General features: G+C 40.3%; 1 protein-coding gene across 1 annotated transcript; it reads left to right on the plus strand.

The window, feature by feature from the left end:
* Positions 1-1,165: 1,165 nt before the first annotated feature.
* Positions 1,166-25,814, plus strand: alp3 (alkaline phosphatase 3). Its single transcript, XM_085131640.1, has 11 exons — positions 1,166-1,358; positions 6,281-6,397; positions 6,621-6,736; positions 12,081-12,255; positions 15,389-15,561; positions 15,668-15,808; positions 16,903-16,972; positions 19,403-19,537; positions 20,908-21,099; positions 24,034-24,150; positions 24,319-25,814. Exons 1-11 carry the CDS (start codon positions 1,289-1,291, stop codon positions 24,633-24,635), a joined length of 1,623 nt encoding a protein of 540 aa, XP_084987766.1. The 5' UTR covers positions 1,166-1,288; the 3' UTR covers positions 24,636-25,814.
* Positions 25,815-26,630: the final 816 nt, after the last annotated feature.

Genomic DNA, 26,630 nt, shown 5'->3' on the forward strand with positions numbered 1-26,630 from the left:
ATTGCATACTGTGCATCTTCAAATAATTTTAGCTATAGAAAAACTAAAACGTTTTTAACTGATAACCGGATTTGAGGCTTTACGTGCTCATGCTGTTGGTCTCGTGTGTCTTCACTATCATTTCTCATTCTTTTTCTGCCTTCTGACCAGAATCCATCAGTAATGATATTTTAATTAAATATGAAACCTCACAGACTTTGTTTGCTTTGATGGTGTCCCATCTTTTCCTACTTTGATACCAGACTCATACTTTTAGTGCTGAGCTCCCAGTATTTCTGGGACTCACTTTTGAAAACTTTTTCAAATGTTACTTAAAAAAAAAAGAAAAAAAAAAAGTCACATTTGTTTTTTCTTTCTTATGGGTCAAGGTCACACAAACTGTATGCCACGCCCCTTTCCACATTTTTTCCTCTATTTGCTCTCATTTACAGAAAAAATATAAAAAGGAAAGAAGAAAAACTATATTTCCATTCCCATTAAGGAGATTAAAATTGTTTTGCGTTTTTGGCATTAATGCCTCATTCACACCAGTGAGACTAATCAGTGAACTTGCAGGGAACATTATGTGATTAAATTACCTGTGTGACGCATGGCACCTGTTGAAAAACACGCTTTCTGCATCGGTTGCCATGTTACCTCTTGTTCTCTCAGAAGGGTGATGTGGAAATTTTGGACAAGCAATCAAATAAAACATGATTGTCGATACTTATATCCCTTCTTGCTAATGTATTCATTGGAAAATAGATGGCTGAGTGCTTCTGGCTTTCAGCTCAGTCCCGGCGGACTCTGTCTTTCTCACTTACATAACTGTATTGCTCTGTTGCATTATCTCTCAGATACAGTCCATTTATGGTTAGAAATCACACACACACACACACACACACACACACACACACACACACACACAAACTTTCAATTGCTGTTTGGTATGTTCGCATGCATTTCCTTGATCTTTGTCACGGGGTCATAAATAATGCCCGTGTATACGCTCAATTCAATGCTGTCATTAAAACTACTCTTAATGAGCCCTCTAGTCAAGGACTAACCACAAATACTCATAGGTTTATTATTGTGTTTTTTTTGTGTCTTATTTCTCCTCCATGCCAACCACAACATTTTTTTTTCACTCAATGGGTCATATAAGGCTGCCACAGGTTGATTGGTCTTTATGCATTTATGACATGCTGTTAAAGATGACTGACAGCAGGTTAGATTGGAAACGGGTATTATTAGAGTGGAAGAGTTGATTCGAGACTTAGAGGAGCAGACTGCAATCTCGATCGTGGCCATGGAGTCCACAAGAAGGTCATTCCTGGCTCTCTTTCTGTTGGTGGTGCTTGGGTCATCCATTGCCACAGGTAAGGAAAGAAGGAAAACAAACTCTTGTTTTAGTTTTGTTTTGGGTTTTCTTCTGCTTTGATGTTTTCTAAATCAGATATTGAGTCAGTACATGTGACATTATGTTTGACATGAAACTCCTCTGCAGGACAAACAGGTTAGTTTGCTGTGCTGTGATGGATTTAAAGTAAAGAACAGTGTGTGATTGGTGATTTGATGGCCAGAGTTGGGTTACATCCAATGTAGCAGAGATAAATTTGAAGTTAGGCTGATGATACTGTTTTGTATAAAGACAGCATAAACAGTGTACTGTGAGTGTAGATAATGGAAATCAGCCAGGAGAACTCATGAAACATCTGCTCACATCCATTTGTACATTCACAAAGAGCAGCAGTGTCCCAGATCAGCTGATCACAGCCTGTACACAAAGATAAACTACTGGAGCTCTTAATAGAAATTGCTTCTATTATTTTATTATTACATTAATATAGCACAATGTTTAGTTAGCTTTGGATAAAAACAGCTGAAGTATCTGTACTTCTACTTAAGTACTGAATGTGTGTACTTTTGCCACATCTGGCTCAAATCTTATCCTATACACTTTATTTACCAGTATCTTACACTTTGCTGACCATTCAGCTCATAAGTCTCGTTTTTGTGTCACAGGGTAGTTTGACTGATTTTCAGCTTTTACATTTAAGCATTACAACTGCTTGCTGTATTGTAACCAGTGTGGGAACACTTCAGCTAGTGAGTAAATCGGTTAATCAATATTTGCTTCACTGGCCATATTAGCCATATGCATAGAGACACATTCATTTAAAAAGTGAATAAAAACCTCAACTCTTGACAGATAACAGCCTCTGCATATTCTTCATCTAATGCTTCCATTGTTTTACATTTACCGAACCTCAGGGCTCACACATCAAGCCAAACACACACAGTCTTTAAATGGCATTTCAATCGTGTTCGGCATTTACACTACAAATGGCTGCTCAACTGCGTTCACCATGTACAAAATCAACAATAAGCACTATAACCTTCAACTGAAACCCTTTCAGTGCTTCAGTGATATTTCCTGAATTAACTGCTCCACTGCGTTCAGACTTTACACATCAGCTGACATGCCCACTTCATCTGCTTTCATTTAAATGTTTCAGCTGAAGTTCATTTTAATTGTAAGTGAATCAATACCTGCGTTTAATCAAAAACCAGTTTCACTGTTTCCATCTTAAGCTTGCATTTCATTTACGTTTCAAATGTACATTCATTCTGCTGCCTTCAAATACTGATGAACCAAACAGTACACCCATTGTTTCGACCTTTAACACTGTTCAAACCCTTTCAGATTTCAGCTCTTTACCTTTAAACAAAAACCTTGAACTGCTCCTAACCAAGAACTTCTATTGGTAGCACACAACAAGTAGACCACTTGTCCTTGTATTAGTTTTTCCATTGTCCTTTCTTTCAGTATTGGTATTTGAGTGCCACTTCAACCAGAACTTCATTTTTTTTCTTCCAGTGTTACAGCTGCAGAAATTCACCCACAAGCAAAAATGCTACGATAACATCAGAGTGACCTGAAAATGTTGAGTTTGATGTATGATTCTCCGTTTTTAACCTAAGAATCAAACTTCTTCTCTATTTAAAAGCTTTAAAACTCCATCATCCACCAATTCGGAGTCCCTTTCCCTGTCTTTACCCTCTTTTCACTTTCCCTTTTTTCTTTTTAATGATGTCTCACCTTCCACCCTTCCTTTCATGGTCCCCGGTTGTTTTTTGACAGGATCTTCCAAACTTTCCAAGTCAGCACTTTGAGTGCAGATGGAGTTGCACAAAACTTCCTGTCATCAGCAATCACTGTGAATTAATGGACTACTGTATCAGAATAACTGTTTAACAGAACAGAGATGTACTGCAGTAGATAAGAGAGCATTAAAGTGAGGTGTGACAGCTGTTGCTGCAAACAAACACTGCAGTAAACACACATTCAAGTCTCGAAAGAGTTTCTTTCTAACACTGCTCACAGTGATCTCTGCAGGAAGCGCCGAACAAAGCTTTGATTGTGATCTGTGGAATTTTAGGCGGAAGTTTTCTCCAAGTTTAAAGTTACACCTGAAGTGAGATACTGATTTCCTGCAGGAACATGCTGCGCTATAAACACTTTCACATTCAGGAACTCGTGCGAAGCATCTTAGATAAAACTGTAATTATGCTACAGTTCAAAGGTTTAGAACGTTGCTATATGGAAAACATATTTCAAGGTCAAACTAAATTAACTTGATCAGAAATTTGTAAATAACAAAGATTGTGGATCTATAATCATTATGTGTTTATTATGTTTTTTAACTGCATCTGTACTTTGGAGCCCGTTTTTAGAGAGCCTCACTCCTGTTCTAAAGACACATTGTAATACTCAATTAAAAGGCTGATTAAACATTTTAAAAATCCATTCTGTAATTATGTTAGTACATATTAAAATTATTCTGCTGACTTAATAAGTAATACTTTTATCTAGCTGAGTACCCGGAGCATTAACATCAGTAGATTACAAGCCCAGAATGGTCTAAATTCATCAAAGTATTCTTGTTTGATGAAAAGAAGGCCATTTGAAAACCTCAACATTATGTATTATTCACTCCACAGAACAACACAAACTGAGTCGAACCAGGAGAAAGTTTCAGCTTGAACCTGATTGTGCTGCTTTGTTAACTGCATCACACACTGTTGTATGAAACATCAGTGTTTTGGCAGTTTCCTACAGTCAATAGGCTTTATTGCTTAATAGCCAGATGAGTCAGAGAATAAAACTCTTATTAAGAAAGGCGTTTTTAGACTACAGGGTGGGCCATTTATATGGATACACCGTAATAACATGGGAATGGTTGGTGATATTAAAGTCCTGTTTGTGGCACATTAGTATATGTGAGGGGGCAAACTCCTCAAGATGGGTGGTGACCATGGTGACCATTTAGAAGTCAGCCATCTTGGATAGAACTTTTGTTTTTTAAATAGGAAGAGGGCCATGTGACACATCAAACTTATTGGTAATGTGACAAGAAAAACAATGGTGTGCTTGGTTTCAACGTAACTTTATTCTTTCATGAGTTATTTACAAGTTTCTGACCACTTATAAAATGTGTTCAATGTGCTGCCCATTGTGTTGGATTGTCAATGCAACCCTCTTCTCCCACTCTTCACACACTGATAGCAACACCGCAGGAGAAATGCCAGCACAGGCATCCAGTATCCGTAGTTTCAGGTGCTGCACATTTCATATCTTCACACCATAGACAATTGCCTTCAGATGACCCCAAAGTCTAAAGACCCCCATAAAAGTCTAAAGGGGTCAGATCGGGAGACCTTGGGGGCCATTCAACTGCCCCACGATGACCAATCCACTTTCCAGGAAACTGTTCATCTAGGAATGCTCGGACCTGGCAACCATAATGTGGTGGTGCACCATCTTGCTGGAAAAACTCAGGGAATGTGCCAGCTTCAGTGCATAAAGAGGGAAACACATCATCATGTAGCAATTTCAAATATCCAGTGGCCTTGAGGTTTCCATTGATGAAGAATGGACCCACTATCGTTGTACCCCATATACCACACCAAACCATCACTTTTGTTTTTCCAACAGTCTTGGAGGGATCCATCCAATGTGGGTCAGTGTCAGACCAATAACGGTGGTTTTGTTTGTCAACTTCACCATTCACATAAAAGTTTGCCTCATCACTGAACAAAATCTTCTGCGTGAACTGAGGGTCCTGTTCCAATTTTTGTTTTGCCCATTCTGCAAATTCTGTGCACCAATCTGGGTCATCCTCGTTGAGATGCTGCAGTAGCTGGAGTTTGTAAGGGTGCCATTTGTGAGTAGCTAATATCCGCCAAAGTTCGACTAATGCCACTCTCCAGTGACATGCGGCGAGTGCTACGCTGTGGGCTCTTGCTGAATGAAGCTAGGACAGCCACTGATGTTTCTTCATTAGTGACAGTTTGCTTGCGTCCACATTTTGGCAAATCCAACACTAAACCAGTTTCACAAAACTTAGCAAGCAGTTTGCTAACTGTAGCATGGGAGATGGGTGGTGTCGTAGGGTGTCTTGCATTGAAATCTGCTGCAATGACCCGGTTACTGCGTTCACCAGATATCAACACAATTTCGATCCGCTCCTCACGTGTTAACCTCTTCGACATGTCAATGGCTGTGAACAAAGAGAAACTTGTAATTAACTCATGAAAGAATAAAGTTACGTTGAAACCAAGCACACCATTGTTTTTCTTGTGACATTACCAATAAGTTTGATGTGTCACATGGCCCTCTTCCTATTGAAAAAAGCAAAAGTTGTATCCAAGATGGCCGACTTCTAAATGGCCACCATGGTCACCACCCATCTTGAGGAGTTTGCCCCCTCACATATACTAATGTGCCACAAACAGGACTTTAATATCACCAACCATTCCCATGTTATTACGGTGTATCCATATAAATGGCCCACCCTGTATAATGAAACACATATAGGCTCCAAACATTTACTCTCCAGACGTAAACTGTCTTTAAGCAGCAGCTTCATCTATAGTTATCAGTTACCCTTTTAATATAATGAATGTGAACTGCTTAAAATGCCCCTCTATGTGCCCATATATCTCCAATTTAAAGGTAATGAGTGATTACTGAGTAATTATTATGGTATGTACAATTTTGCTTAAATTTATTTCAGTGTACTTACTTCAGTTGTGAGAACACTGAATTTCCAGCTACAGTGGGAAATGCTAAGTGTTATATCACAGTTTTGTCTGAAAGCAACCGGTATCAAGATCAGATGAACTCCAATATATAAGAGAAGCTTCAATAAAAGTTAAGCTGGTGCTTGTGTTGAGTGCATATTTTTGTTTGAACTGATGTTTTAAACAGCACTCTGACTCCTGTGTTTGCCTTAAGTTGAGGAAGAGAACTCAGAGTTCTGGAGGTCACAGGCGAGGAAGACACTGCAGGCAGCACTAGACAGGAAGCTGAACACCAACGTTGCCAAGAACATCCTGTTTTTCCTTGGAGATGGTAGGTTACACAACACTGTCAATCCTTTGCACGAATATCATCAGACAGCCTCACTCGGCTGTACAGTTAAAACAAGCAGAATAAGTAAAGAGTGCTTGAATTACTTTTTTATATACATAAATCATTTCAGACAAATATTTTAAAGGAAAACAAGAAGATGCAGGAGGAAGTTATTTGTGTTTATCAAAGCTACAATGTGCGAATTTGTGTCTGTGGGTCTCAGGTATGGGACTCACAACCCTCACAGCAGCTCGTATTCTCAAGGGACAGCTGGAGAACCAGCCAGGGGAGGAGACAGTGATGGCCATGGACAGCTTCCCCAATGTGGGGCTGGCCAAGGTACACACACACACACACACACACACACAATTATAATATAAAAAGAGGAACCCATGGTACCATATACAGTGGGGCAAAAAAGTATTTAGTCAGCCACCGATTGTGCAAGTTCCCCCACTTAAAATGATGACAGAGGTCAGTAATTTGCACCAGAGGTACACTTCAACTGTGAGAGACAGAATGTGAAAAAAAAAATCCATGAATTCACATGGTAGGATTTGTAAAGAATTTATTCGTAAATCAGGGTGGAAAATAAGTATTTGGTCAATAACAAAAATACAACTCAATACTTTGTAACATAACCTTTGTTGGCAATAGCAGAGGTCAAACATTTACTATAGGTCTTTACCAGGTTTGCACACACAGTAGCTGGTATTTTGGCCCATTCCTCCATGCAGATCTTCTCAAGAGCAGTGATGTTTTGGGGCTGTCGCCGAGCAACACGGACTTTCAACTCCCGCCACAGATTTTCTATGGGGTTGAGGTCTGGAGACTGGCTAGGCCACTCCAGGACTTTCAAATGCTTCTTACGGAGCCACTCCTTTGTTGCCCGGGCGGTGTGTTTTGGATCATTGTCATGTTGGAAGACCCAGCCTCGTTTCATCTTCAAAGTTCTCACTGATGGAAGGAGGTTTTGGCTCAAAATCTCACGATACCTGGCCCCATTCATTCTGTCCTTAACACGGATCAGTCATCCTGTCCCCTTGGCAGAAAAACAGCCCCATAGCATGATGTTTCCACCCCCATGCTTCACAGTAGGTATGGTGTTCTTGGGATGCAACTCAGTATTCTTCTTCCTCCAAACACGACGAGTTGAGTTTATACCAAAAAGTTCTACTTTGGTTTCATCTGACCACATGACATTCTCCCAATCCTCTGCTGTATCATCCATGTGCTCTCTGGCAAACTTCAGACGGGCCTGGACATGCACTGGCTTCAGCAGTGGAACACGTCTGGCACTGCGGGATTTGATTCCCTGCCGTTGTAGTGTGTTACTGATGGTGACCTTTGTTACTTTGGTCCCAGCTCTCTGCAGGTCATTCACCAGGTCCCCCCGTGTGGTTCTGGGATCTTTGCTCACCGTTCTCATGATCATTTTGACCCCACGGGATGAGATCTTGCGTGGAGCCCCAGATCGAGGGAGATTATCAGTGGTCTTGTATGTCTTCCATTTTCTGATGATTGCTCCCACAGTTGATTTTTTCACACCAAGCTGCTTGCCTATTGTAGATTCACTCTTCCCAGTCTGGTGCAGGTCTACAATTCTTTTCCTGGTGTCCTTCGAAAGCTCTTTGGTCTTGGCCATGGCGGAGTTTGGAGTCTGACTGGTTGAGGCTGTGGACAGGTGTCTTTTATACAGATGATGAGGTCAAACAGGTGCCATTCATACAGGTAACGAGTGGGGAAAGAAAAGCTTCTTACAGAAGACGTTACAGGTCTGTGAGAGCCAGGGATTTTCCTTGTTTGAGGTGACCAAATACTTATTTTCCACCCTGATTTACGAATAAATTCTTTACAAATCCTACCATGTGAATTCATGGATTTTTTTTTCACATTCTGTCTCTCACAGTTGAAGTGTACCTCTGGTGCAAATTACTGACCTCTGTCATCATTTTAAGTGGGGGAACTTGCACAATCGGTGGCTGACTAAATACTTTTTTGCCCCACTGTAGCTGCTGCGCCAGCCACAGTACAACGTGTGATGAAGTCATTTAAGTATATGCAGATCAGTGGTTTCAAACATAAGGCCCGGGGGCCAGAATCAGCCTGACACAGACTCTGGCCCACTTGCACAGCTTTAGAAAAATGAAGAAAGGAATTTGGGACTTTTGAGTGTATTTTCATTAGTTTTAACGCTTTATCTTTACTGTCCTCGCCCATGGGCCATTTATGCTACCCCAAAGTAATTAGGTAGCAGATTAAGAAAAAGAAGAAAATTAAGAAAAGACAGAACAGAAAAGTTCTTATTTTTTCACTTTTTTCTGTGAGATATCAAAAAAAGACTTTCTGATTTATAATTACAGAAGATGAAATGAGCTGCCAGAAGTTTTTCTGTAATTTTACTCATTGATTTCTTACAGTTTCAGCCAAAAGAGTTGGGGTGACAGATTCCTTTCATTTACTGCAGCAGCATTTTTTTATTATGTAGAAAAACTGAAATGTCCTGTTGAAATTGCACTTCTTTTTCTTATATTAAGATATCTCAATGATTAATTCTATAATTAAACTTTTTTTTACACTGACAGAAAGAAGAATTTCACTGGTCACAATGGAAATGAGTCTGACATCCCTATTTTAGATTTTCAGTACTGAATATGAATGCAATCAGCCCTGTAGGCACACAGTTTCTGTGTGAGGGGCCTTATGTCAGACTGGTCTCATAGTAACTAATATATATTATTAAACTAATGTATTTCAGTTAGACCTTGTGTCTACAGCACGTGTTTTGGAAAGCCTTTAGCAGGCGGCTGTAACTCTTCTAACCAGGAATACAAGCCTGTGACTTGTTAGACTTAATGCTTTACCCTAAATAATAACATCAACTAATACAAAATTTTATATTAAAAACATATTAAAAATAAAACAACTTAAGCAGAAAACGCTGTCACATGTATTGCTCAAACTGTGGACTTTCACGTGAGTGACAAAAGGGACTTAAAAATGGAGGATATTAATATCAGGGAGATGGATCAAAAATCAGTGACAGGAAAGGTAAGGATAGCAAAATAGTGTGTAGGAACATTAAAAACAAAAAATAGCCTTTGTTGTCAGACAAACATCTATTGTGCTTAGAAAATGAGTGCACCATAACCTTCTTTAAAAGAAACTAGAGTAGACAATGTCTGTGAAGGTTCTCAGTCATCCAGGTCATCGTAGTCAAAGGAGCTTGCAAAGAAAAGCGTCTGGACTTCTTTAAGTTACTTGAAGACGTTTCACCTCTCATCCGAGAGGCTTCTTCAGTTCTAAGGTCAAATGGTGGAGAGTCCCAGATATAACCCTAGTGGGAGTGTCCCCCCACAGAGGGACAAAAGGACCCCCTGATGATCCTCTAATCGCCTGAGCCAAGGTGTGGAACTGGGTGTGGGTCCCAATCAGCCAGAGTTTCGGGTGATTTCATTGTGAAACCTGGCCCCACCTTATCATGCGAATTCCTGAGGTCAGATGGCCCAGGGTGTGAGTGGGCGTTAAGGCGTCTGGGAAGGGATCTCAAAACTGGATTATAGATGGCAGAGAGTTGGTGTCGTAAACCACCGCCTCTGTTCAAAGATGGTCGCTCACAGTGGACATAGATGGCTTCTTTCACTCCTCTTTCAAACCATCTGTCCTCTCTGTCCAAAATGTGAACATTGGCATCCTCGAAAGAGTGTCCTTTATCCTTAAGATGCAGATGGACAGCTGAAAGCATGACATCCCGGTGTACTTCAGACCCAGCAACACACTCAGACAAAAACTGGTTCACCCGAAAGACAAAACGCCAAAACACAGACTTAACAATGTGGTGTATGCTGTACAGTGCAGCGAGGAATGCCCAGACCTCTACATTGGAGAGACCAAACAGCCACTTCACAAGCGCATGGCACAACACAGAAGAGCCACCTCCACAGGACAAGATTCAGCTGTCCATCTGCATCTTAAGGATAAAGGACACTCTTTCGAGGATGCCAATGTTCACATTTTGGACAGAGAGGACAGATGGTTTGAAAGAGGAGTGAAAAAAGCCATCTATGTCCACTGTGAGCGACCATCTTTGAACAGAGGCGGTGGTTTACGACACCAACTCTCTGCCATCTATAATCCAGTTTTGAGATCCCTTCCCAGACGCCTTAACGCCCACTCACACCCTGGGCCATCTGACCTCAGGAATTCGCATGATAAGGTGGGGCCAGGTTTCACAATGAACTCACCTGAAACTCTGGCTGATTGGGACCCACACCCAGTTCCACACCTTGGCTCAGGCGATTAGAGGATCATCAGGGGGTCCTTTTGTCCCTCTGTGGGGGGACACTCCCACTAGGGTTATATCTGGGACTCTCCACCATTTGACCTTAGAACTGAAGAAGCCTCTCGGATGAGAGGTGAAACGTCTTCAAGTAACTTAAAGAAGTCCAGACGCTTTTCTTTGCAAGCTCCTTTGACTAGAGTAGACAATTGTATATTCTTCTGGAATTTTATATACGCATACAATGGCAATAAAGGGCTATTCTATAGCAAAACGAGCCACAGTGTATGAATTTTAACTGTTAATTGTAAAGCTAGCTATGAACCATGGCTAGTCTTACCTACAGCTAAGCCAGCTGTTTTCTGTCTGTAACCGGAAAGATATCCTTGTTAAAGGACCATTTGTTTCTAATTTAAGATAATCACTGTTCACTAAAGCCTCATCAGAAATGCTCTCAGTGGAAGGGTGGAAGAAACCATTCTTGGGGAAGGGAAATGAGAAAAAATAGTTAAGCTATGCCAAATTATACAAGACCTGGACTGAAAATCAGTGGTAACAGATATGGAGTCCAAATTTGAAACTTTTAATTTAAATTATCTTCAGTATCTACGGTGGTGTATTTTAACAATGTTAGGAGAGGGTATAACAGTGGAGGTTCTTTTATGTTACAGGGCTGGATTTCAACCAGTGGTGTTGGGAATGTTGTCAAAATCTATCAAATTATTCGCACAAAAGAGTACCATCAGATTGTGATTTACCATAGAATACCATACAATAAAGATTGATTGGTAATGGCTTTACTTTCGAGCATGATAACAATCCCAAACGCATTATCAATGCAGTAAAAACATACCTGGATAGACAAACACACCATGACACAGAGCCCAGAACTCAACATTACAGAAGCAGAGTGGGACAATTGGTAGAAAAGGGAACATAAGCTTGCCTGAGACAGTTCAGGCTGTGTGGAAGAATAAAGGTGGTCATATTAAAAATTGAATTTCAAGTTCATCAGTTTTTTAAAACCTTTTTGCCTTATTTTAAATGTTTGCACATGTTTTAATAAATATAAAGATGTGAAAAATGGCTCAAGCACAGTAGCACTGAAAACTGAATTTCAAATACTTCAGTGTGTGCAATGAAACTATGGCTCACAAAAGGAAGAGTTCTACGTGTCTACAGAAGAGGGAAAATTACTTTAATACCTTTTATTTTTTGAATATCTCCAGATGCCCACTTACTCTGGCACCACCACACAACCCTAGGAGTAAAGGGAGCTTAATGAGACAATACTGAAAATATTTACACCACTTATTTCACACGTCATTAAAGTTTAAAAGCTTTTTGCCAAGCAGTATATTTTATTTAAGCTTTCCTTTGTGTATGTGTGTGTGTACTGTGCAGACCTACAGTGTGGACTTCCAGGTTGCAGACAGCGCAGCCACAGCCACAGCCTATCTGTGTGGGGTGAAGACCAACCTGAACATCGTTGGAGTGAATGCGGCGGGTCGCAACGGAGTATGCAGAACTCAGAAGGGCAACGAGGTGACGTCCATCTTGAAGTGGGCCAAAGATGCTGGTGAGCCACTGAAGACAAGAAATGTCATTAACTGAATCTTTAAAAAGATTTTTTTCATCTGTAGACCAAAACTCCAAGCAGTAGTAGTGGAGTATTAGTACATCACTATTTATTTTATTTATTTATTTAGGACAGTGCATGTTAATGAACATAAATGTAAAAAAAAAAAAAAATTACATGAATGTAAACATACCAGATTATAGCCAAGGGCTAATTTCCATCTGTTGTCCTTAAGCATAAAAAATAGACATAATAATTTATAAAAATTCATCATTCATTCATAATAAAAACTCCATCACCAAACTTACACATACACACCATTCTGTTCCCAAATAAAACATTAAAACTATACAACTCATACATGATCACACACTTGATTATTCATCCTTTAATGCCCAAATGTATAAAGATTGTAGCACAAAACCTAAGGAAAAAATGGGCGAATTTAAAATTCACCTATATATTCTGAGTATGTCAACAAACGTGCTAACATTTTGGACTTCTCGCCTTCATCAGAGCATGAGGAACAAGAGTCACGTGTATGCAGCAGTTTGGATGCTAACTGGGTCAAAGAGTCAAAAGACGACAGAACTATACAACTTTGTTTTTAATCATTATCATACCAAAAAGCTTACTTTACTGCAGTTAGTTGAATGTGTCAAATGAAAAAAAAAGAAACATAAGATGGGGGGCAATCGTGGCTCAAGAGTTGGGAGTTTGCCTTGTAATTGGAAGGTTGCCGGTTTGAGCCCGGGCTTGGACAGTCTCGGTCGTTGTGCCCTTGGGCAAGACACTTTACCCGTTGCCTACTGGTGGTGGTCAGAGGGCCCGGTGGCGCCAGTGTCCGGCAGCCTCGCCTCTGTCAGTGCGCCCCAGGGTGGCTGTGGCTACAATGTAGCTGCCATCACCAGTGTGTGAATGACTGGATATGTAAAGTGCTTTGGGGTCCGTAGGGACTAGTAAAGCGCTATATAAAATACAGGCCATTTACCATTTACCATTTAAGATGGCTAGCTATTCTGAATGTTTGAAACATAAATTGGGGGGGAAGTTTTATGCTGTGCTCCGTGAAGCTTATTTGGATTGGAAAAACTGTTGAGCCAGTCAGAGCTTTGTAAGTGAAATTAAAAAAAGGTTACGCCATATTTTTTATGCCAGAGGCGGAAAAATGGAAACAGAAACATTTGCATAAAAATGACAAAATGTCGATGATGAGAACCGCAAAGCAGAGCATAAAAACATTTAAATTAGCATTTTTATTCAATTGACATGCTTCAGAAAACACTGCTGCAGCTTTTTTGTTGACGGGTAATTCAGCGGCGGAGACGACATTTAGTGGCAGATGATTGTAAATGTAAGAAAATACCTTTAAATGAGAATTTAACTGATGTTTAAAAACAAGATGCCACAAGATTAAAGCGAAAAAAGCCCATAACATTTCACCATAATGCTTACATGATGTATAATAATGAGCAAATGATTTATAAAACAGACTAATGGTAATGGTGATATTCAGCAGATGGCAACAGGCTCATGTGAACAAGTGCAACTCATTGCTGCACAGATGACACTCAGAGGATAAGAATTTAAAAGATGCCGTGATTGAAGCAACAAATGGGATTGTGTGACTCTTGTACAAAGAGCAGGCAGATACCTGACATGGCCCTGCGTGTCACATTTAGGTTCTAGCTTCTGTCAAAAGAAAATCCCCCAGGTCTTACACGGCCTCAACAAAACCTGATTTTACAGCTGAGCGCTCTGCTGTGAGCTGCAGTGCCCTGTCAGAGTGGTATTACAGGGGCCACCGGGGAGCAGGGAGCAACAGCAGCTCGCAGCTCGCAGCCTCAGGTTCCACCACAGCATAATCTACTACACAGGAAAGCACCTTGACTGTTATCGTGTTCCAGTGTTATCAGCAGCCATAAATATCTCATGACACGCACACAGGCAGAGTGTCATGGCCATGACCCCAGCGCTATGCCAAAGACCGATGCTCAGGTGTGCGAATGTTGCAGAGAACCAGTTTTTTGAAGACACTTCTATTTAATATAGTAAAAAACATTTTGGAGCCCGGCACCTCTTGAGATAACTCTGAGGCATCACAGGAGGCTTTTTCTTCACTGATATCTTTGCTTTTTTCCTCTTAAGTAATAACCCTGCACAATTAAAATTACATATTAGCTGGAGTTTTATTTTATTCATTCATCAAGTCTAGAAAACTATGTCAAAATTCCCCTCTAAACCCCATGGTGAAGTGTCAAAGTGAGGCTCAGTGCTCACATTTGACAGCCTGCAAGCATATTTCTTTCATTTTTGAAAAATCGCTCGAACAATTAGCTGTCCTAATTGTTTGGATTAATTGCCTGTGGATTGGCTAATTGTTTAATCAACCATTTGCTGCCGCCTACAGTGCACATTACAGACTGTTATGTCTTTAATGACTTTTGAGTTTCAGCACACTTTTTCCAAGTGAGCATAAAGAACTTTGATCCCTCTGATACATGACAGAGATTTGTAATCTCACAAATGGGGTGGCTGTAGCTCAGGAGGTAGAGCAGGTCACCTACTGATCGGAAGGTTGGTGGTTCGATCCTTGGCTCCTCCAGTCTGCATGTCAAGTATCCTTGGGCAAGATACTAACCCCAAGTTGCTCTCCGATGCGTCCATCGGAGTATGAATGTGTGTGAATCTAGTTAGATAGCACTAAGTATAGAAAAAGTGCTTGTGAGAATGGGTGTGATTGGGTGAATGTGGCATGTTGTATAGAGCGCTTTGAGTACTCCGAGAGAGTAGAAAAGCGCTATATACGAATCAGTCCAGTCCACATCACCACTTCATGAAGCCATGAGTATCTGTGTCTGATAATTTGCCGTCACATCACTGCAGCTATCACACTGAGACTGCAATCTTAAACTTTGAATGTCTGTCAGATGAAGGATAAGTAAGTACTAAAAGGACAATAAGTACTGTATCTACTAGACTTCACACCAAGATAACTTTTGCATTCAGAGTTGAGAAAGTTTTTGACTAATGACTAATGACTTTTCTTCCTGCTCATAGAGTATTCATACATGGAGCAGAGTGCTTTTTGTTAACCTGTGTTAAACAGGAAGCGACTGTGTTTACGTTGCAGGCAAGTCTGTGGGCATCGTAACAACCACAAGGGTGCAACACGCCACCCCAGCAGGCAGCTACGCCCACAGTGCCAGCAGGACGTGGTACAGTGATGCTGATATGCCTGATTCTGCGAAGACAGACGGCTGCACGGATATCTCATTCCAGCTCATCAACAACACAGACATTGATGTACGCTTCTGTTTTTAACAGTATATATTGAACTTTTCAACGCCTGAATTTGATTTAAATGTTCGTGTGTGTGTGTGTGTGTGTGTGTGTGTGTGTGTGTTTTCAGGTGATCATTGGCGGCGGTAGAAAGTACATGACCCCTACTGGTACCAAGGACCCTGAATACCCCACAGACTACTTTTCAAACGGTAAAAGAAAGGATGGGCGTGACCTGATCAAAGAGTGGCAGAACTTAAAAACTGGGAAGGTAAAACACCTCTGCTCATAATAACAGGTAGAAGTAAGAAGTATGATGTGGTGTGAAATCAGAAGACCAAAAAACCTGTACATATACCGTCATATTAAAAAGATACGACACCCTCTTTCAATTGACAGTTTTATGTGTCAGGACATAATAAAAATCTTAAAAGTAGATAAATACAACATCAGTTAATCAATAACACGTGACATATTATAATGTGTGATTATTGATTGCATAACAACTGAACCCAAGTGCAGAATACTTTGGTATACAGAGGATTTCACTGTTAACTCCATGACTGCAAGGTACCCAGGTCTTACTGCTACACAAATCCAAATCATGACCCCTCTACCACCATGCTTGACAGTTGGTGTGAGGTGATGATATGCTGCTTTTGGTTTTATCCAAATGCGGTGCTGTGAAAAATCTCCACTTTGGTCCCATCTGACCAACAGACATTGTTCCAGAAGTCTTGTTTGTACAGATGCAGCTTTACAAACCTGAGCTGGGCTGCTATGTTGTTTTTAGAGAGAAGAGGTTTTCTCCTGGCAAACTTGTTTTGTCATGAACTTTACTATTTTTGGTGAGGGTGTGCTTAGTTTGTCACACACTGTTTTTGGCCTTTTGACTTAAATTTCTGTTGCATAAATAATGAAACGGTACAAGATGTCATATTTTCATTAAAATTTGTATTTATTGTAAGACCTGCTGAGGACTGGATGATTTTTATTTTGACCTGATATGTTTAAAGAGGGTCCAGTTGTGTGACTAATCTTATCAGTGTCTGCATCTGACTGTAACAGTTAACATTATCAGGGAGTTTTTGCTTAAACTTTATTCGCCAAAGGATACCAGAGGTGAATGTATTACAAAATGAATATTCTGCTATTTTTCCATAAGAAACGTGATTACTTGCATCATATAAGTACAGAAACCTGGTGCAGGTTTCATAGTTAGAACAGTTAAGTGTCCTTTACTTTGCACACAAAGCAGCTTCCTTCTGTTTGCTGGTGAGCCATACAGTGACTAATATCAAGCACAACCACTTTTGGTATTCTGCTTCCACTCTCCATGGTTATATGTATTCCTGTGTGTTACAGGTTGCCCACTATGTGTGGAATAAAGCAGATTTTGACACTGTTGACCCTGAAACCACTGACTACCTCATGGGTATGTTTTTTTCTCTTTTGCCCCTTCCTTTGCTCCCTCATGCATTCCCCTGTTGCTTCACATGTAACTAGACATTTAATAGAAACGTGGTTTCCAATTAATAAAATATCCTGCTAATGCATTTAATTGCTAAAAAATTTGCATGTGCAGACTAGAGATGGCACAATACCACTTTTTTATGTCCGATACCGATACCGATATCATAAATTTGGATATCTGCCGATACCGATATGAATCCGATATAGTGTGTTTTTTTAATCAATAAAACGTTTTTTTTTAATATCTTGCTGCATTTTGTATAATTTCATACTCAAGTTTAAATAAATAACAACACTAAAGCTATTCTGTTATACCTGTATGTAAAAAATACACTGCGCCGAAAATATTTCATAGTTCAGCAACACTGATCAATCTAATAAACTTAAACCTGCACCATCCTCCCTATTCTGGTATTTTAAAGAGTACTTAGCAGAAATATTAAGCAACCTAACTAATAGGGTTGCAAACTCCCAGCAAAAAAAATAGGGAACCACCCCCCACCCTCTTCCTCATGATGCTTAATTGATGTAATCAAATTTAATTTGATGCAGGGGGGAAATGCACAAAAATAAATTATTTTTCAAGAATAATTAAATAGATTCAACATCTTTCTTCAACAGAATTGCAGACTGCACAGATGGTACCTTCCCAAAGGAAAAAGTACTATAGCTTACTAGGGTATATTAGACTTAACAGTTACTATATACAGTAATGGACTTCTATATATTTTACATCAGATTAAAACTTTGGGTGTAAGAGTCAGACAATTATTTTTAAAAGCTAGACATTTTAAATGAGAATAAGAAAGAAAAGTATGTTTTTGTGCCCCCTTTTCCCTGTTCATGCCCTATCGGCCCCCCTGGCTATACTTTGCTAGATCCACCCCTGCACAGTTACCAGCCGTCAGCTACGTAGAAAAAGATCCTGGTGTAGAAAGTAATATTAAATAAATTCTAACAACAGCTTATCAAGCTTAATAGTGCTGCTGTTGTTCAGCCGCTGGTTTCCTCTTTCTGGTGAGAAGTGGGCCAAAAACTAAGAAGAGAGACGGACTCGCGACAGAAAAGCCGATCAGCTGATCATTAAGCAGTTTCACGATTGAAGTAGCAGCAGGAAAGAGAGAGAGAGAGAGTGAGAGAGAGAGAGAGGCAGTCGCTCCATATATCGGTTGTTAAGCTTAACGTGGGAATGGTTTACAGACATTCAGAGATGAACTTACACTCTTGCTTTACTTCTCTCTGGGAAAACTTCCTCGGAGATGAAATGCTGGTTTGCTAGCTAGGCTACAAATACACACAGCCGCTCTATCACGTGATGCACACTGCTGCGACGTGCTACGGTTATGAGCCGAGTTACGCTGTGTAGCAAGTTTTGTGAGGAGCTTTTTTGATATTTAATGGATCGGATTACATTTTTTATTTCTCGCCGATATCCGATCCAGTAATTTGGGTCAGTATCGGACCGATACCGATACGTAATATCGGATCGGTCCATCTCTAGTGCAGCCTGGAGCGGTGGTGGAGTCAGGCATCAACTTGGTTGTGCGTCACTTATTTTTTGAGTTTGGACTTTTGTTTTTATTTGCAGTTTATGTATCCAAATTATTTGTTTAGGGTTTTTTAAAAGGTCTATAATAAAGTAATACCTTAACCTTAGGAGCTTTTCTTTTTGTGTTCAGACTTCATAATTTAGTGACTCAGTTAACTAAGTGTACATAATATTAACCCTCTGGAGTCAACAGTCGCCAGTGCGTCCAAATCACATGATGGATTTAAGAAAACTCTGACTGCAAAACGCAGTCTCGCTGACTCTGTTTCAACTTGGGCCAACTGTGCTCTGCTTTTCTCTCTTGGATTTCCTACTCTTTTCTCAATCAGCACTGTTTTTGTTTTTTTCATTTTGTTCCATTCGAAAAAAGGATTTTATAAAAGGATTCTCAAATCCAAATATTACTTTACCAAAAAGTCCAGCAAGAACATCCAGGCGACACTGAAAAAACAGCTCAACACTGGGATAACTTTCGATTTTTAACTATTTTTCAGCAAATATTAGACAGTGAGAAAAAATGGTAGACTCTGATTCAGTTGAAATGTTTGCTTTTAGCTCTGTTTCAGAAAATGCTCCAATATATTTTTTCAGTACCAGGTGCTGTCAGTAAACCTTTGGTATTTGACGGTGTGTAGGAAGTGTAGGGATCCAGTCATTGTGCTTTTTGTGGACTGAGGGCTTGCTTGCTGCTATATTTTGGGTTTTCTCCTGCTGTGTGGTTAATCAGTTCCTGTGTGCTGAAAATAATGGTAATAGTAGGAGGAGGAAAATAGGACTTTCCTTGCCACTACACCCCCACTGATCACTGATAAATATAGCGCAGTTTTCCTTTCTCCTCCCCAGCTCTGTTCGAACCTGGTGATCTCCGCTACGAGGAGGAGAGGGACCCGAGCATGGATCCGTCCATCATCGAGACCACAGAAAAGGCCATCCGCATCCTACAGAAAAACCCTAAAGGCTTCTTCCTGTTAGTGGAGGGTGAGGACAGCAGCTTCATCTGTTTTCTACACATTCCCATCACTCCATCCAACAAACACTGGATAAAAAATTCCTGTGAGAGGACTAAAAATAGAAGGATCAGTTAAATTGCATAATAATCATACCCAACCAGCCCAAGTGACAGTTATATGTAAATAACTAAGTAATTGTTGTTTGCTGAAATATTAGTATGCGTACAACATAGGAGCTTGGTTGGGATAAATTGATTGTGCCATAGTGACAACATTGGCTCAGAGCATGGTGTGTACCTGTTGTTGACACTGATTCTGCATACAGCTCAATGAGTTTGCCGCAGCGTATGCTGATGGTGTGCTTCCGTTCCACGCGGCTGCCTCTCTGGCCTCCTTGTCTATCTCTCTTTTAATCTGAGGCAGCTGCCTGGGGACTCCACGGTGCCACTGCGTGTCTTCACAATGACTTTAAAAATAAGAGGCAAATATATAAATAGAAGTGGACATATGGTGCGCCCAATCACTGACAGCTTGCTGAGATCACAACTTATTAGCCGGGGTCTACTTTACTTTCCAATATAGCCAGTGGAGAGGAGAGGAGCGGGAGATGTGCTAATGCAGAAAAAAAATCACCCACTCTCTCTTCAGAAAAGGTTCAACTCGGAAACGTACCTGCTGCCAGGGGGAAAATATACAGACTGTATAACTCATTCAAATAATAGTTAACTGTTTCCTTGCAAGGTGTTTGGATGTTTATTAGGACTAAATATAACCTTTCAAAGTTTATTTTAAGTCTTCTGGGCAAGTGCAGCTCAAGTTGTTTGATGCTGATGAGACTTTAATCCAGCGATTTGTGGATTTTTAAAACTGTTCTTGGGAATCAGTGAGTGGAAGCTGTAATCTCCTAATGTCCAGGGTTACTGCCTTTGCACAACGCACATGTAAAATTTGTGTGAATATTGTGAGCTTAAAAAATAATTTTCAGATTCACCTGTTCATAATGCAGCTAATCACACTGACCGCTGGACAAATTTAGGCATTAATTTTTTCTGATATTTTGGATCCGAATAAACAGATCTGACCAATCAGATTGGTCAGATCATCAATCTTTTGGCACACACATAGATCATCATTGCTTTATTTTGACTTTGTTTGTTTCCCAGGGCATTTTTGGAAAATACATTTTTTGAAAAAAATGCTTTTGTTGTGTATATACATCACATATACATTAAATAAAAGTACTACATGAACTGTTTAGGATTCATGGCCACTTTATGTAGGAGATATTTTTAAAATTATGCTGGTTTTTCCAATTATTTTTCTGCTCCTAAAACCAAGACCAGAAGGCAGTACATCACTCTCCGTCATGTTTAACCCCTTCCTTCCTTGTGTTTACAGGTGGGCGTATTGACCAGGCTCACCATGCTGGGCGGGCCTCCATGGCCCTGCATGAGGCGGTTGCTTTTGACCGTGCTATCGCTAAGGGCCTCGAACTCACCGAAGAGCATGAAACTCTCACTGTAGTGATGGCTGACCACTCTCAGCCTCTTACCTTCAATGGCTTCCCCTTTCGTGGGAACAGCATTCTGGGTAATTATTAACAGAACTGCAATTCATTCATCTAAAAAAAAAAAAAAATCCTGCTTAAAAAGAATTTAGGATTTTCTTTAATCGTCAGTGTATCAGTAAGTTAAGCTTTCTCCACAATTCTTTCTTTTTCACCCCTCAAACCTTTACTCTGTGCCTCCATTCCCCCCTCCAGGTGTGTTTAGCCACTATGACAATAGACACCTGCGGCAGCATTTGTGCCTGTTGTGTGTGTGTGTGTGTGTGTGTGTGTGTGTGTGTGTGTGTGTGTGTGTGTGATGCCTGTATCCTCACAGCTTCAGTGTGCTTCTGCCACCAGCAGCTTGACATTTCATCTGCTGTCTCTCCCTGCAATTACAGCCAGGGTAAACACACATTACTGGCTGCCTTTCTCCTGCTTGCCTTTCTATTTCAGTCCCCAGCTTTCTCCCTCTTCTGTCTTCCATTTACCATCTACAACACTGATGACACCGTCTCTTCTACCTTTTTTCCTTCTAAGTTCTCAATCTCTTTCACCAGTTAATCTCCCTTTAAAGGGCTTTCCTATTGATCTTATGTGCTCCTTACCTCTTCAACTCTCTCTCCTCTTGCTCACTTTTCTGTTTTTATTAAGGTTTTAGACCTGAAAGTTTGACTTACCACAGAATAATTTTTTTTTACAGATGTATATAATAAAGATGAAGAGTAGCTGAGTCCCTTTTAGGTGCATTACTCAAGTGGTTAACTATTAAACTGTGTATCTACTCAGTAGATATTTTGTTTCCAAAAATGTATCAGCTCCAGAAGCAAAACATGTGGAAATCATAACCCCTCCACCTGCTGTGTTTGGTTTTCTCCAAATGTGGTGCTGTGCATTTTTGTCAGACTTTGATCTCGCCTGTCCAAAGGACATTGTTCCAGATCTTTAGTTTGTTCAGACACAACTTTACAAAGCTCAGCTGCTGCCATTTTCTTTTTATTAAAAAGAGGTTTTCTGCTGGTAATTCTTCCAATCAGGCATACTTATGAAGTCTTTTTCTGATTGTACTGTCATCAACTTTGAATACTAAGGTCTGAAGAGGTGAGATGTAGTTCTTGAGCTTTCTTCTTATTTTTGTTTTTTGAAATTTCTGTGAGGATTGCTGTCTGAACTCAGGGTGAATTTCCTGGGAAAATGGACAACTGTCTTGAATGTTTTCCACTTGTGAATAATCTTTCTCACTGTAGAAGATGGACTTCTGTCATGGTGTGCTGTGTGCAGGCAGGAGAACAGGACCCAAATGCTGGACTCACAGTGAACTAAAAGAGGAAGCTTTATTCCACTGTGGCAGAAACTCCAAACATAAACTCACAAAAACAGACCTAAACTGAAAACACAAAGCTAATAACAAACACTAGGAAAACCTAAAGACGAGAGACTGGGAGCACAAAAGAAAACCACACAGCAAGTTGAGGATGCAACACGATGCTGAACACTGAAGGACACACATACTATAAATACACATGAGGGAACGAGGAACAGGTGGGAACACAGCCGGGAGAAATTAGAGCTAACGAGACAGAGGAAACGAAACTAGAACACTGACATAAGACATAAACCTTCAAAATAAAACAGGAAATCCACAGACTCAACTCAGAGACAATTCCGACCAAGAACGGAGGGAACACAGAGTACAGGGACCAGAGTGACATGAGGAGCAGAGGAATACACAAGCTAAGAAACACAGAACAGAAACACCAGTAGTCATAAACCATGAACCAAAAGGAAAACAGACAAAAAAACAACAATACAAAATCAAGACACTGGGCCACTGACCCAGGACCGTAACGACTTCAAATAGTTTAGAAAGGATTTTGTAACCCAGATTGATGAGCAGAAATGATCTCTCAAAGATCATTGCTGATGTCTATCCTCCATGACGTTGTGGTAACGCACACCTGAATGCTTCAGACCAGCAAATTTCCCAAACTGCTTTCATGTAGGTCGACTGAGGAATAAAATATGCAGCCTGTTGTACTGAAATCGCACACACAGATTGTGATCAATTTGAGGTCTAGAATCATCCCAGCATTGGTGTCGTGTCTACTGTAACTAGTATGCGAGCTGGAGCAAAACTTCTTGGACGGTCTCATATAAGTCAATATGTAGTAAGATGATCCCAAAAGGTACTGATGGCACACACAACACTGAGGAATGGAGTTCAGTGACTCCTCTTTATGAAAGTGAAGTCCAGCAGACAGTGATCAGTTAGGGCAGCCTGTGCCAGACGTCTGTCAGTCAAAACAGCTACGCCTCTGACTGCAGTATTCAGATGGATGAGCTCTGCAAAAACCCACTCTTACTACAATGTGTAATTGGGAAAGGGAAAACATATCCAGAGGAAAACTGTCCAGAGAGTTGCCAAGAGTAGACAGAGAGAGCCAAAAACATTTTTTTGTTTCACTGTTCTAACAAAAAAATCGTTTCATCCTCAAGGAACTGCCGCTGTTTGGGACTTTGTTTCTCAGGCCTGGAGGCTGCTCCTCCTTCTCTCCATTTGTTACCAGTCATATTATCACTGTACTGTATCACTATCAGTCTTCAGAGTCTGTATTGATTGATCTGTGGTCGTGTCATGCTTTTCACACCTTTGCGCTCCCTCTTTCCTTTTCCTTTTTTACCCTCTTCCTCGTCCTCCCAGCGGTGCAGCAGTGCAGCAGTGATTAATGTGACTCTGAAACTCTGAGCTCTTCATCAGCGGGGAGACTCGCCAGGCTAATGGCTCATCTGGAGAGAAACGCTAAGATCGTCAACAAGCTCTAGACCTCCCGCAGCACCCTTGGGATCAAGCAATCCCTCCTCGCACTTGTGTTTGTGTGCGCATGATGTGTGTTTTTGTTTGTTTAGCACTCCGAGGCAGAAAGAAACAGCAGAAAAAAATAGAAAGATAAATCAAAAATAATGTTTGTGTCTTCCAGGTAAATCTCCACTGTGGGCAAGTGACATGTTGCCTTATACCACGCTCATGTATGGCAATGGACCTGGGCACAAAATGGTTAATGGCACACGCCCTGACATCCGCAATGTTGACACCAGTAAGACCCAGTCATTACTTCGTTGTTTCACAGAATTCACTACGTTAGATCTACTACCATGCTCCAGTCAGGCGCTGATATCATTCATCAAACCAGTTTTAAGTGCAAATGGGGTCTAATGTTCTTTGAAAGGACTAATCATCTGTATTCTATCCTTATCTTCTCCAGAATCTAAAGACTACATCCAGCAGGCAGCTGTCCCCGTAGATACAACAACCCACAGTGGAGAGGATGTGGCAGTGCTGGCCCGTGGACCCATGGCCCACCTCTTCCAGGGTGTCAACGAGCAGAACTATATTGCCCATGCCATGGGCTACGCTGCCTGCGTGGGTGCTGACCTAAGGCACTGTGAGGGGCAGACTGCACCACCTTTGGTTCACATAACCCTTGAATATAACAAGAACGGGGCCGGAGCAGTTCGTGCCTCAGCAGCTTTGCTCGGTAACTTCCTGAGCATGCTGTTGGCCATCACAGTCCTCATGTAAGATGTCAGCATCATAAAACAGTGCGAATGGGTTCTGTGATTTGCTCAAGGACACTTCAACACGGATGTGTTGGTTTCTTGCACCAGGGTTATCTTACAGCCTGCAAAGTGTCGTGATCGGACAGAGTGAATCAAGTCACAGAAATCATTAACTGACATGAGGACTGTCACTCCCGCAGTGACTGTAAAGAATTATTATGAAATGTAAGCTCATCAAGCGTCTACACTGGCAGTCTGTTGAATCCCTGGGCTATAACAATAAAGCAATCCTTTCCTAGAGAGTTGGCTTGCCAGTTTATTGATCTAAATTATTTAAACATACCAACGATCTCATTTGTTGACATTTTTGGCTTTATCAGAATGACAAATCTTCATTATCTGACCTTGTTTCCACAGTAAAACAAAGAAAAACAATCCCTCTGCCACATTTACATACACACGAGTGAAAGCTTTAAGAACAAAGTGAACAAAGCTGATATTTTTTGCATTATATTTCACATTTTTAAACGTGCTACGGATCATAACTGGCAGCATAATTAAAGAAACAAGTCTACATTTTGGCAAAATGTGCTAAATGGCATCCTTGCTAAAGGAGTCAGATGAATTTGTGTAGAGGCTAAAACAAAACAAACAAACAACAAAAACAAACACATTACTGAAACTAGCCTTGCTATCAGCCTTAGTGCTAAGCTAATGAAATCTTCTGCTGACTTTAGCTTCTCTCATCTAATTCTTGGCTGAAAGAGGAAACACGTATATCTCTTAAAAAATATGAAACTGTTCCTTTCACCTAAGTTCATATTTGTGACAAATGATCCATACATGTATTTACTGAAACTTCAAAATAAAATGGTTATTTTGCACTTTGCAAGCACTTTCTGTGAAATAAAAAATGGACCGTGATGTCACTCATTGTTGAGTGAGCTTCTGTCTAACTAACATGAATTTGGGTTTGATGAGCGACAGTGGAGTGGACAGGTGGAGCTATCTAAGAAATCTAGGAACGCTGCATGCTCATATAGTAGCAATTTGCCAGTAGTGATGGGATTTCTGGCTCTTTTTAGAGAACCGGCTCTTTCGGCTCCCAACCGGCTCTTCAGGTTGTTTTGCTGCTTTAATGAATTTATTATTAACAACAATATAAAATTATGCACAAAAGGAATTACTAATGTAAAAAAAAAAAAGTGGTTTTATTTATCTGTGTTTATATATAAATATATGCGGTGGCCCCTAGAGACAAAACACGTACAAATTCCAAAGCACATTTCTAGAGTTAACTGAACTTCCAAAACAGAGCTACTTAAATTACACAATTAAAGCATATGTGTATTGTTTGTGTATTTATACACAAGCACTCATATATATTCAAATAATTTTAAAAAATGTTCATTTACCTGTTACTACCACACGCCAAATCTGGTCGTTGGTACTTCCTGGCTTGTGTAGCCACTAGGTAACAAAAGCTCAACACTGCCCCTAGCATCCTGAAGCACTTTTGTTGTGTTTTGTACGTGCTTCAGGTTTTGTATGTGCTTCTGAGTTTTTACATGTTTTGGAGTTTGTAGGTGCTTTGTCTCTAGGGACCACCGTAAATATACTTTTATTTATTCACTCCACATAAAATGTAATAAATAAATCATATAATACAAAAACCAACTATTCACAGTTCAACTTTTAACTATTTAAATTTTCAGCTTTTTCATTTTAAACAAATTTAAAGTGAAACAACACAACACACTGCAAACCACAACACAATTAAATATAAATTAAAATATGAAAACAAAAAGAAGATGCATATTCTCTGTCATATGGACCTGCATGAATAAACTTTCTGAATCCTTTATCATTTGCAACTGAAAATAGTTGTGGATGATTACTATACCTTTCTAATCTGACGTTGTTGTCCCTGCCTTTCTTTCTCTCTCTATCCCTCCCGCTCTGTTCCTGTGCTACTGCAAGTGTAACTACCGCACCTCCCCCCTCTTCCCAACGCAAA

Source organism: Neolamprologus multifasciatus, chromosome 14 (genome assembly GCF_963576455.1).
Source record: "Neolamprologus multifasciatus chromosome 14, fNeoMul1.2, whole genome shotgun sequence".
NCBI classification, from domain to species: domain Eukaryota; kingdom Metazoa; phylum Chordata; class Actinopteri; order Cichliformes; family Cichlidae; genus Neolamprologus; species Neolamprologus multifasciatus.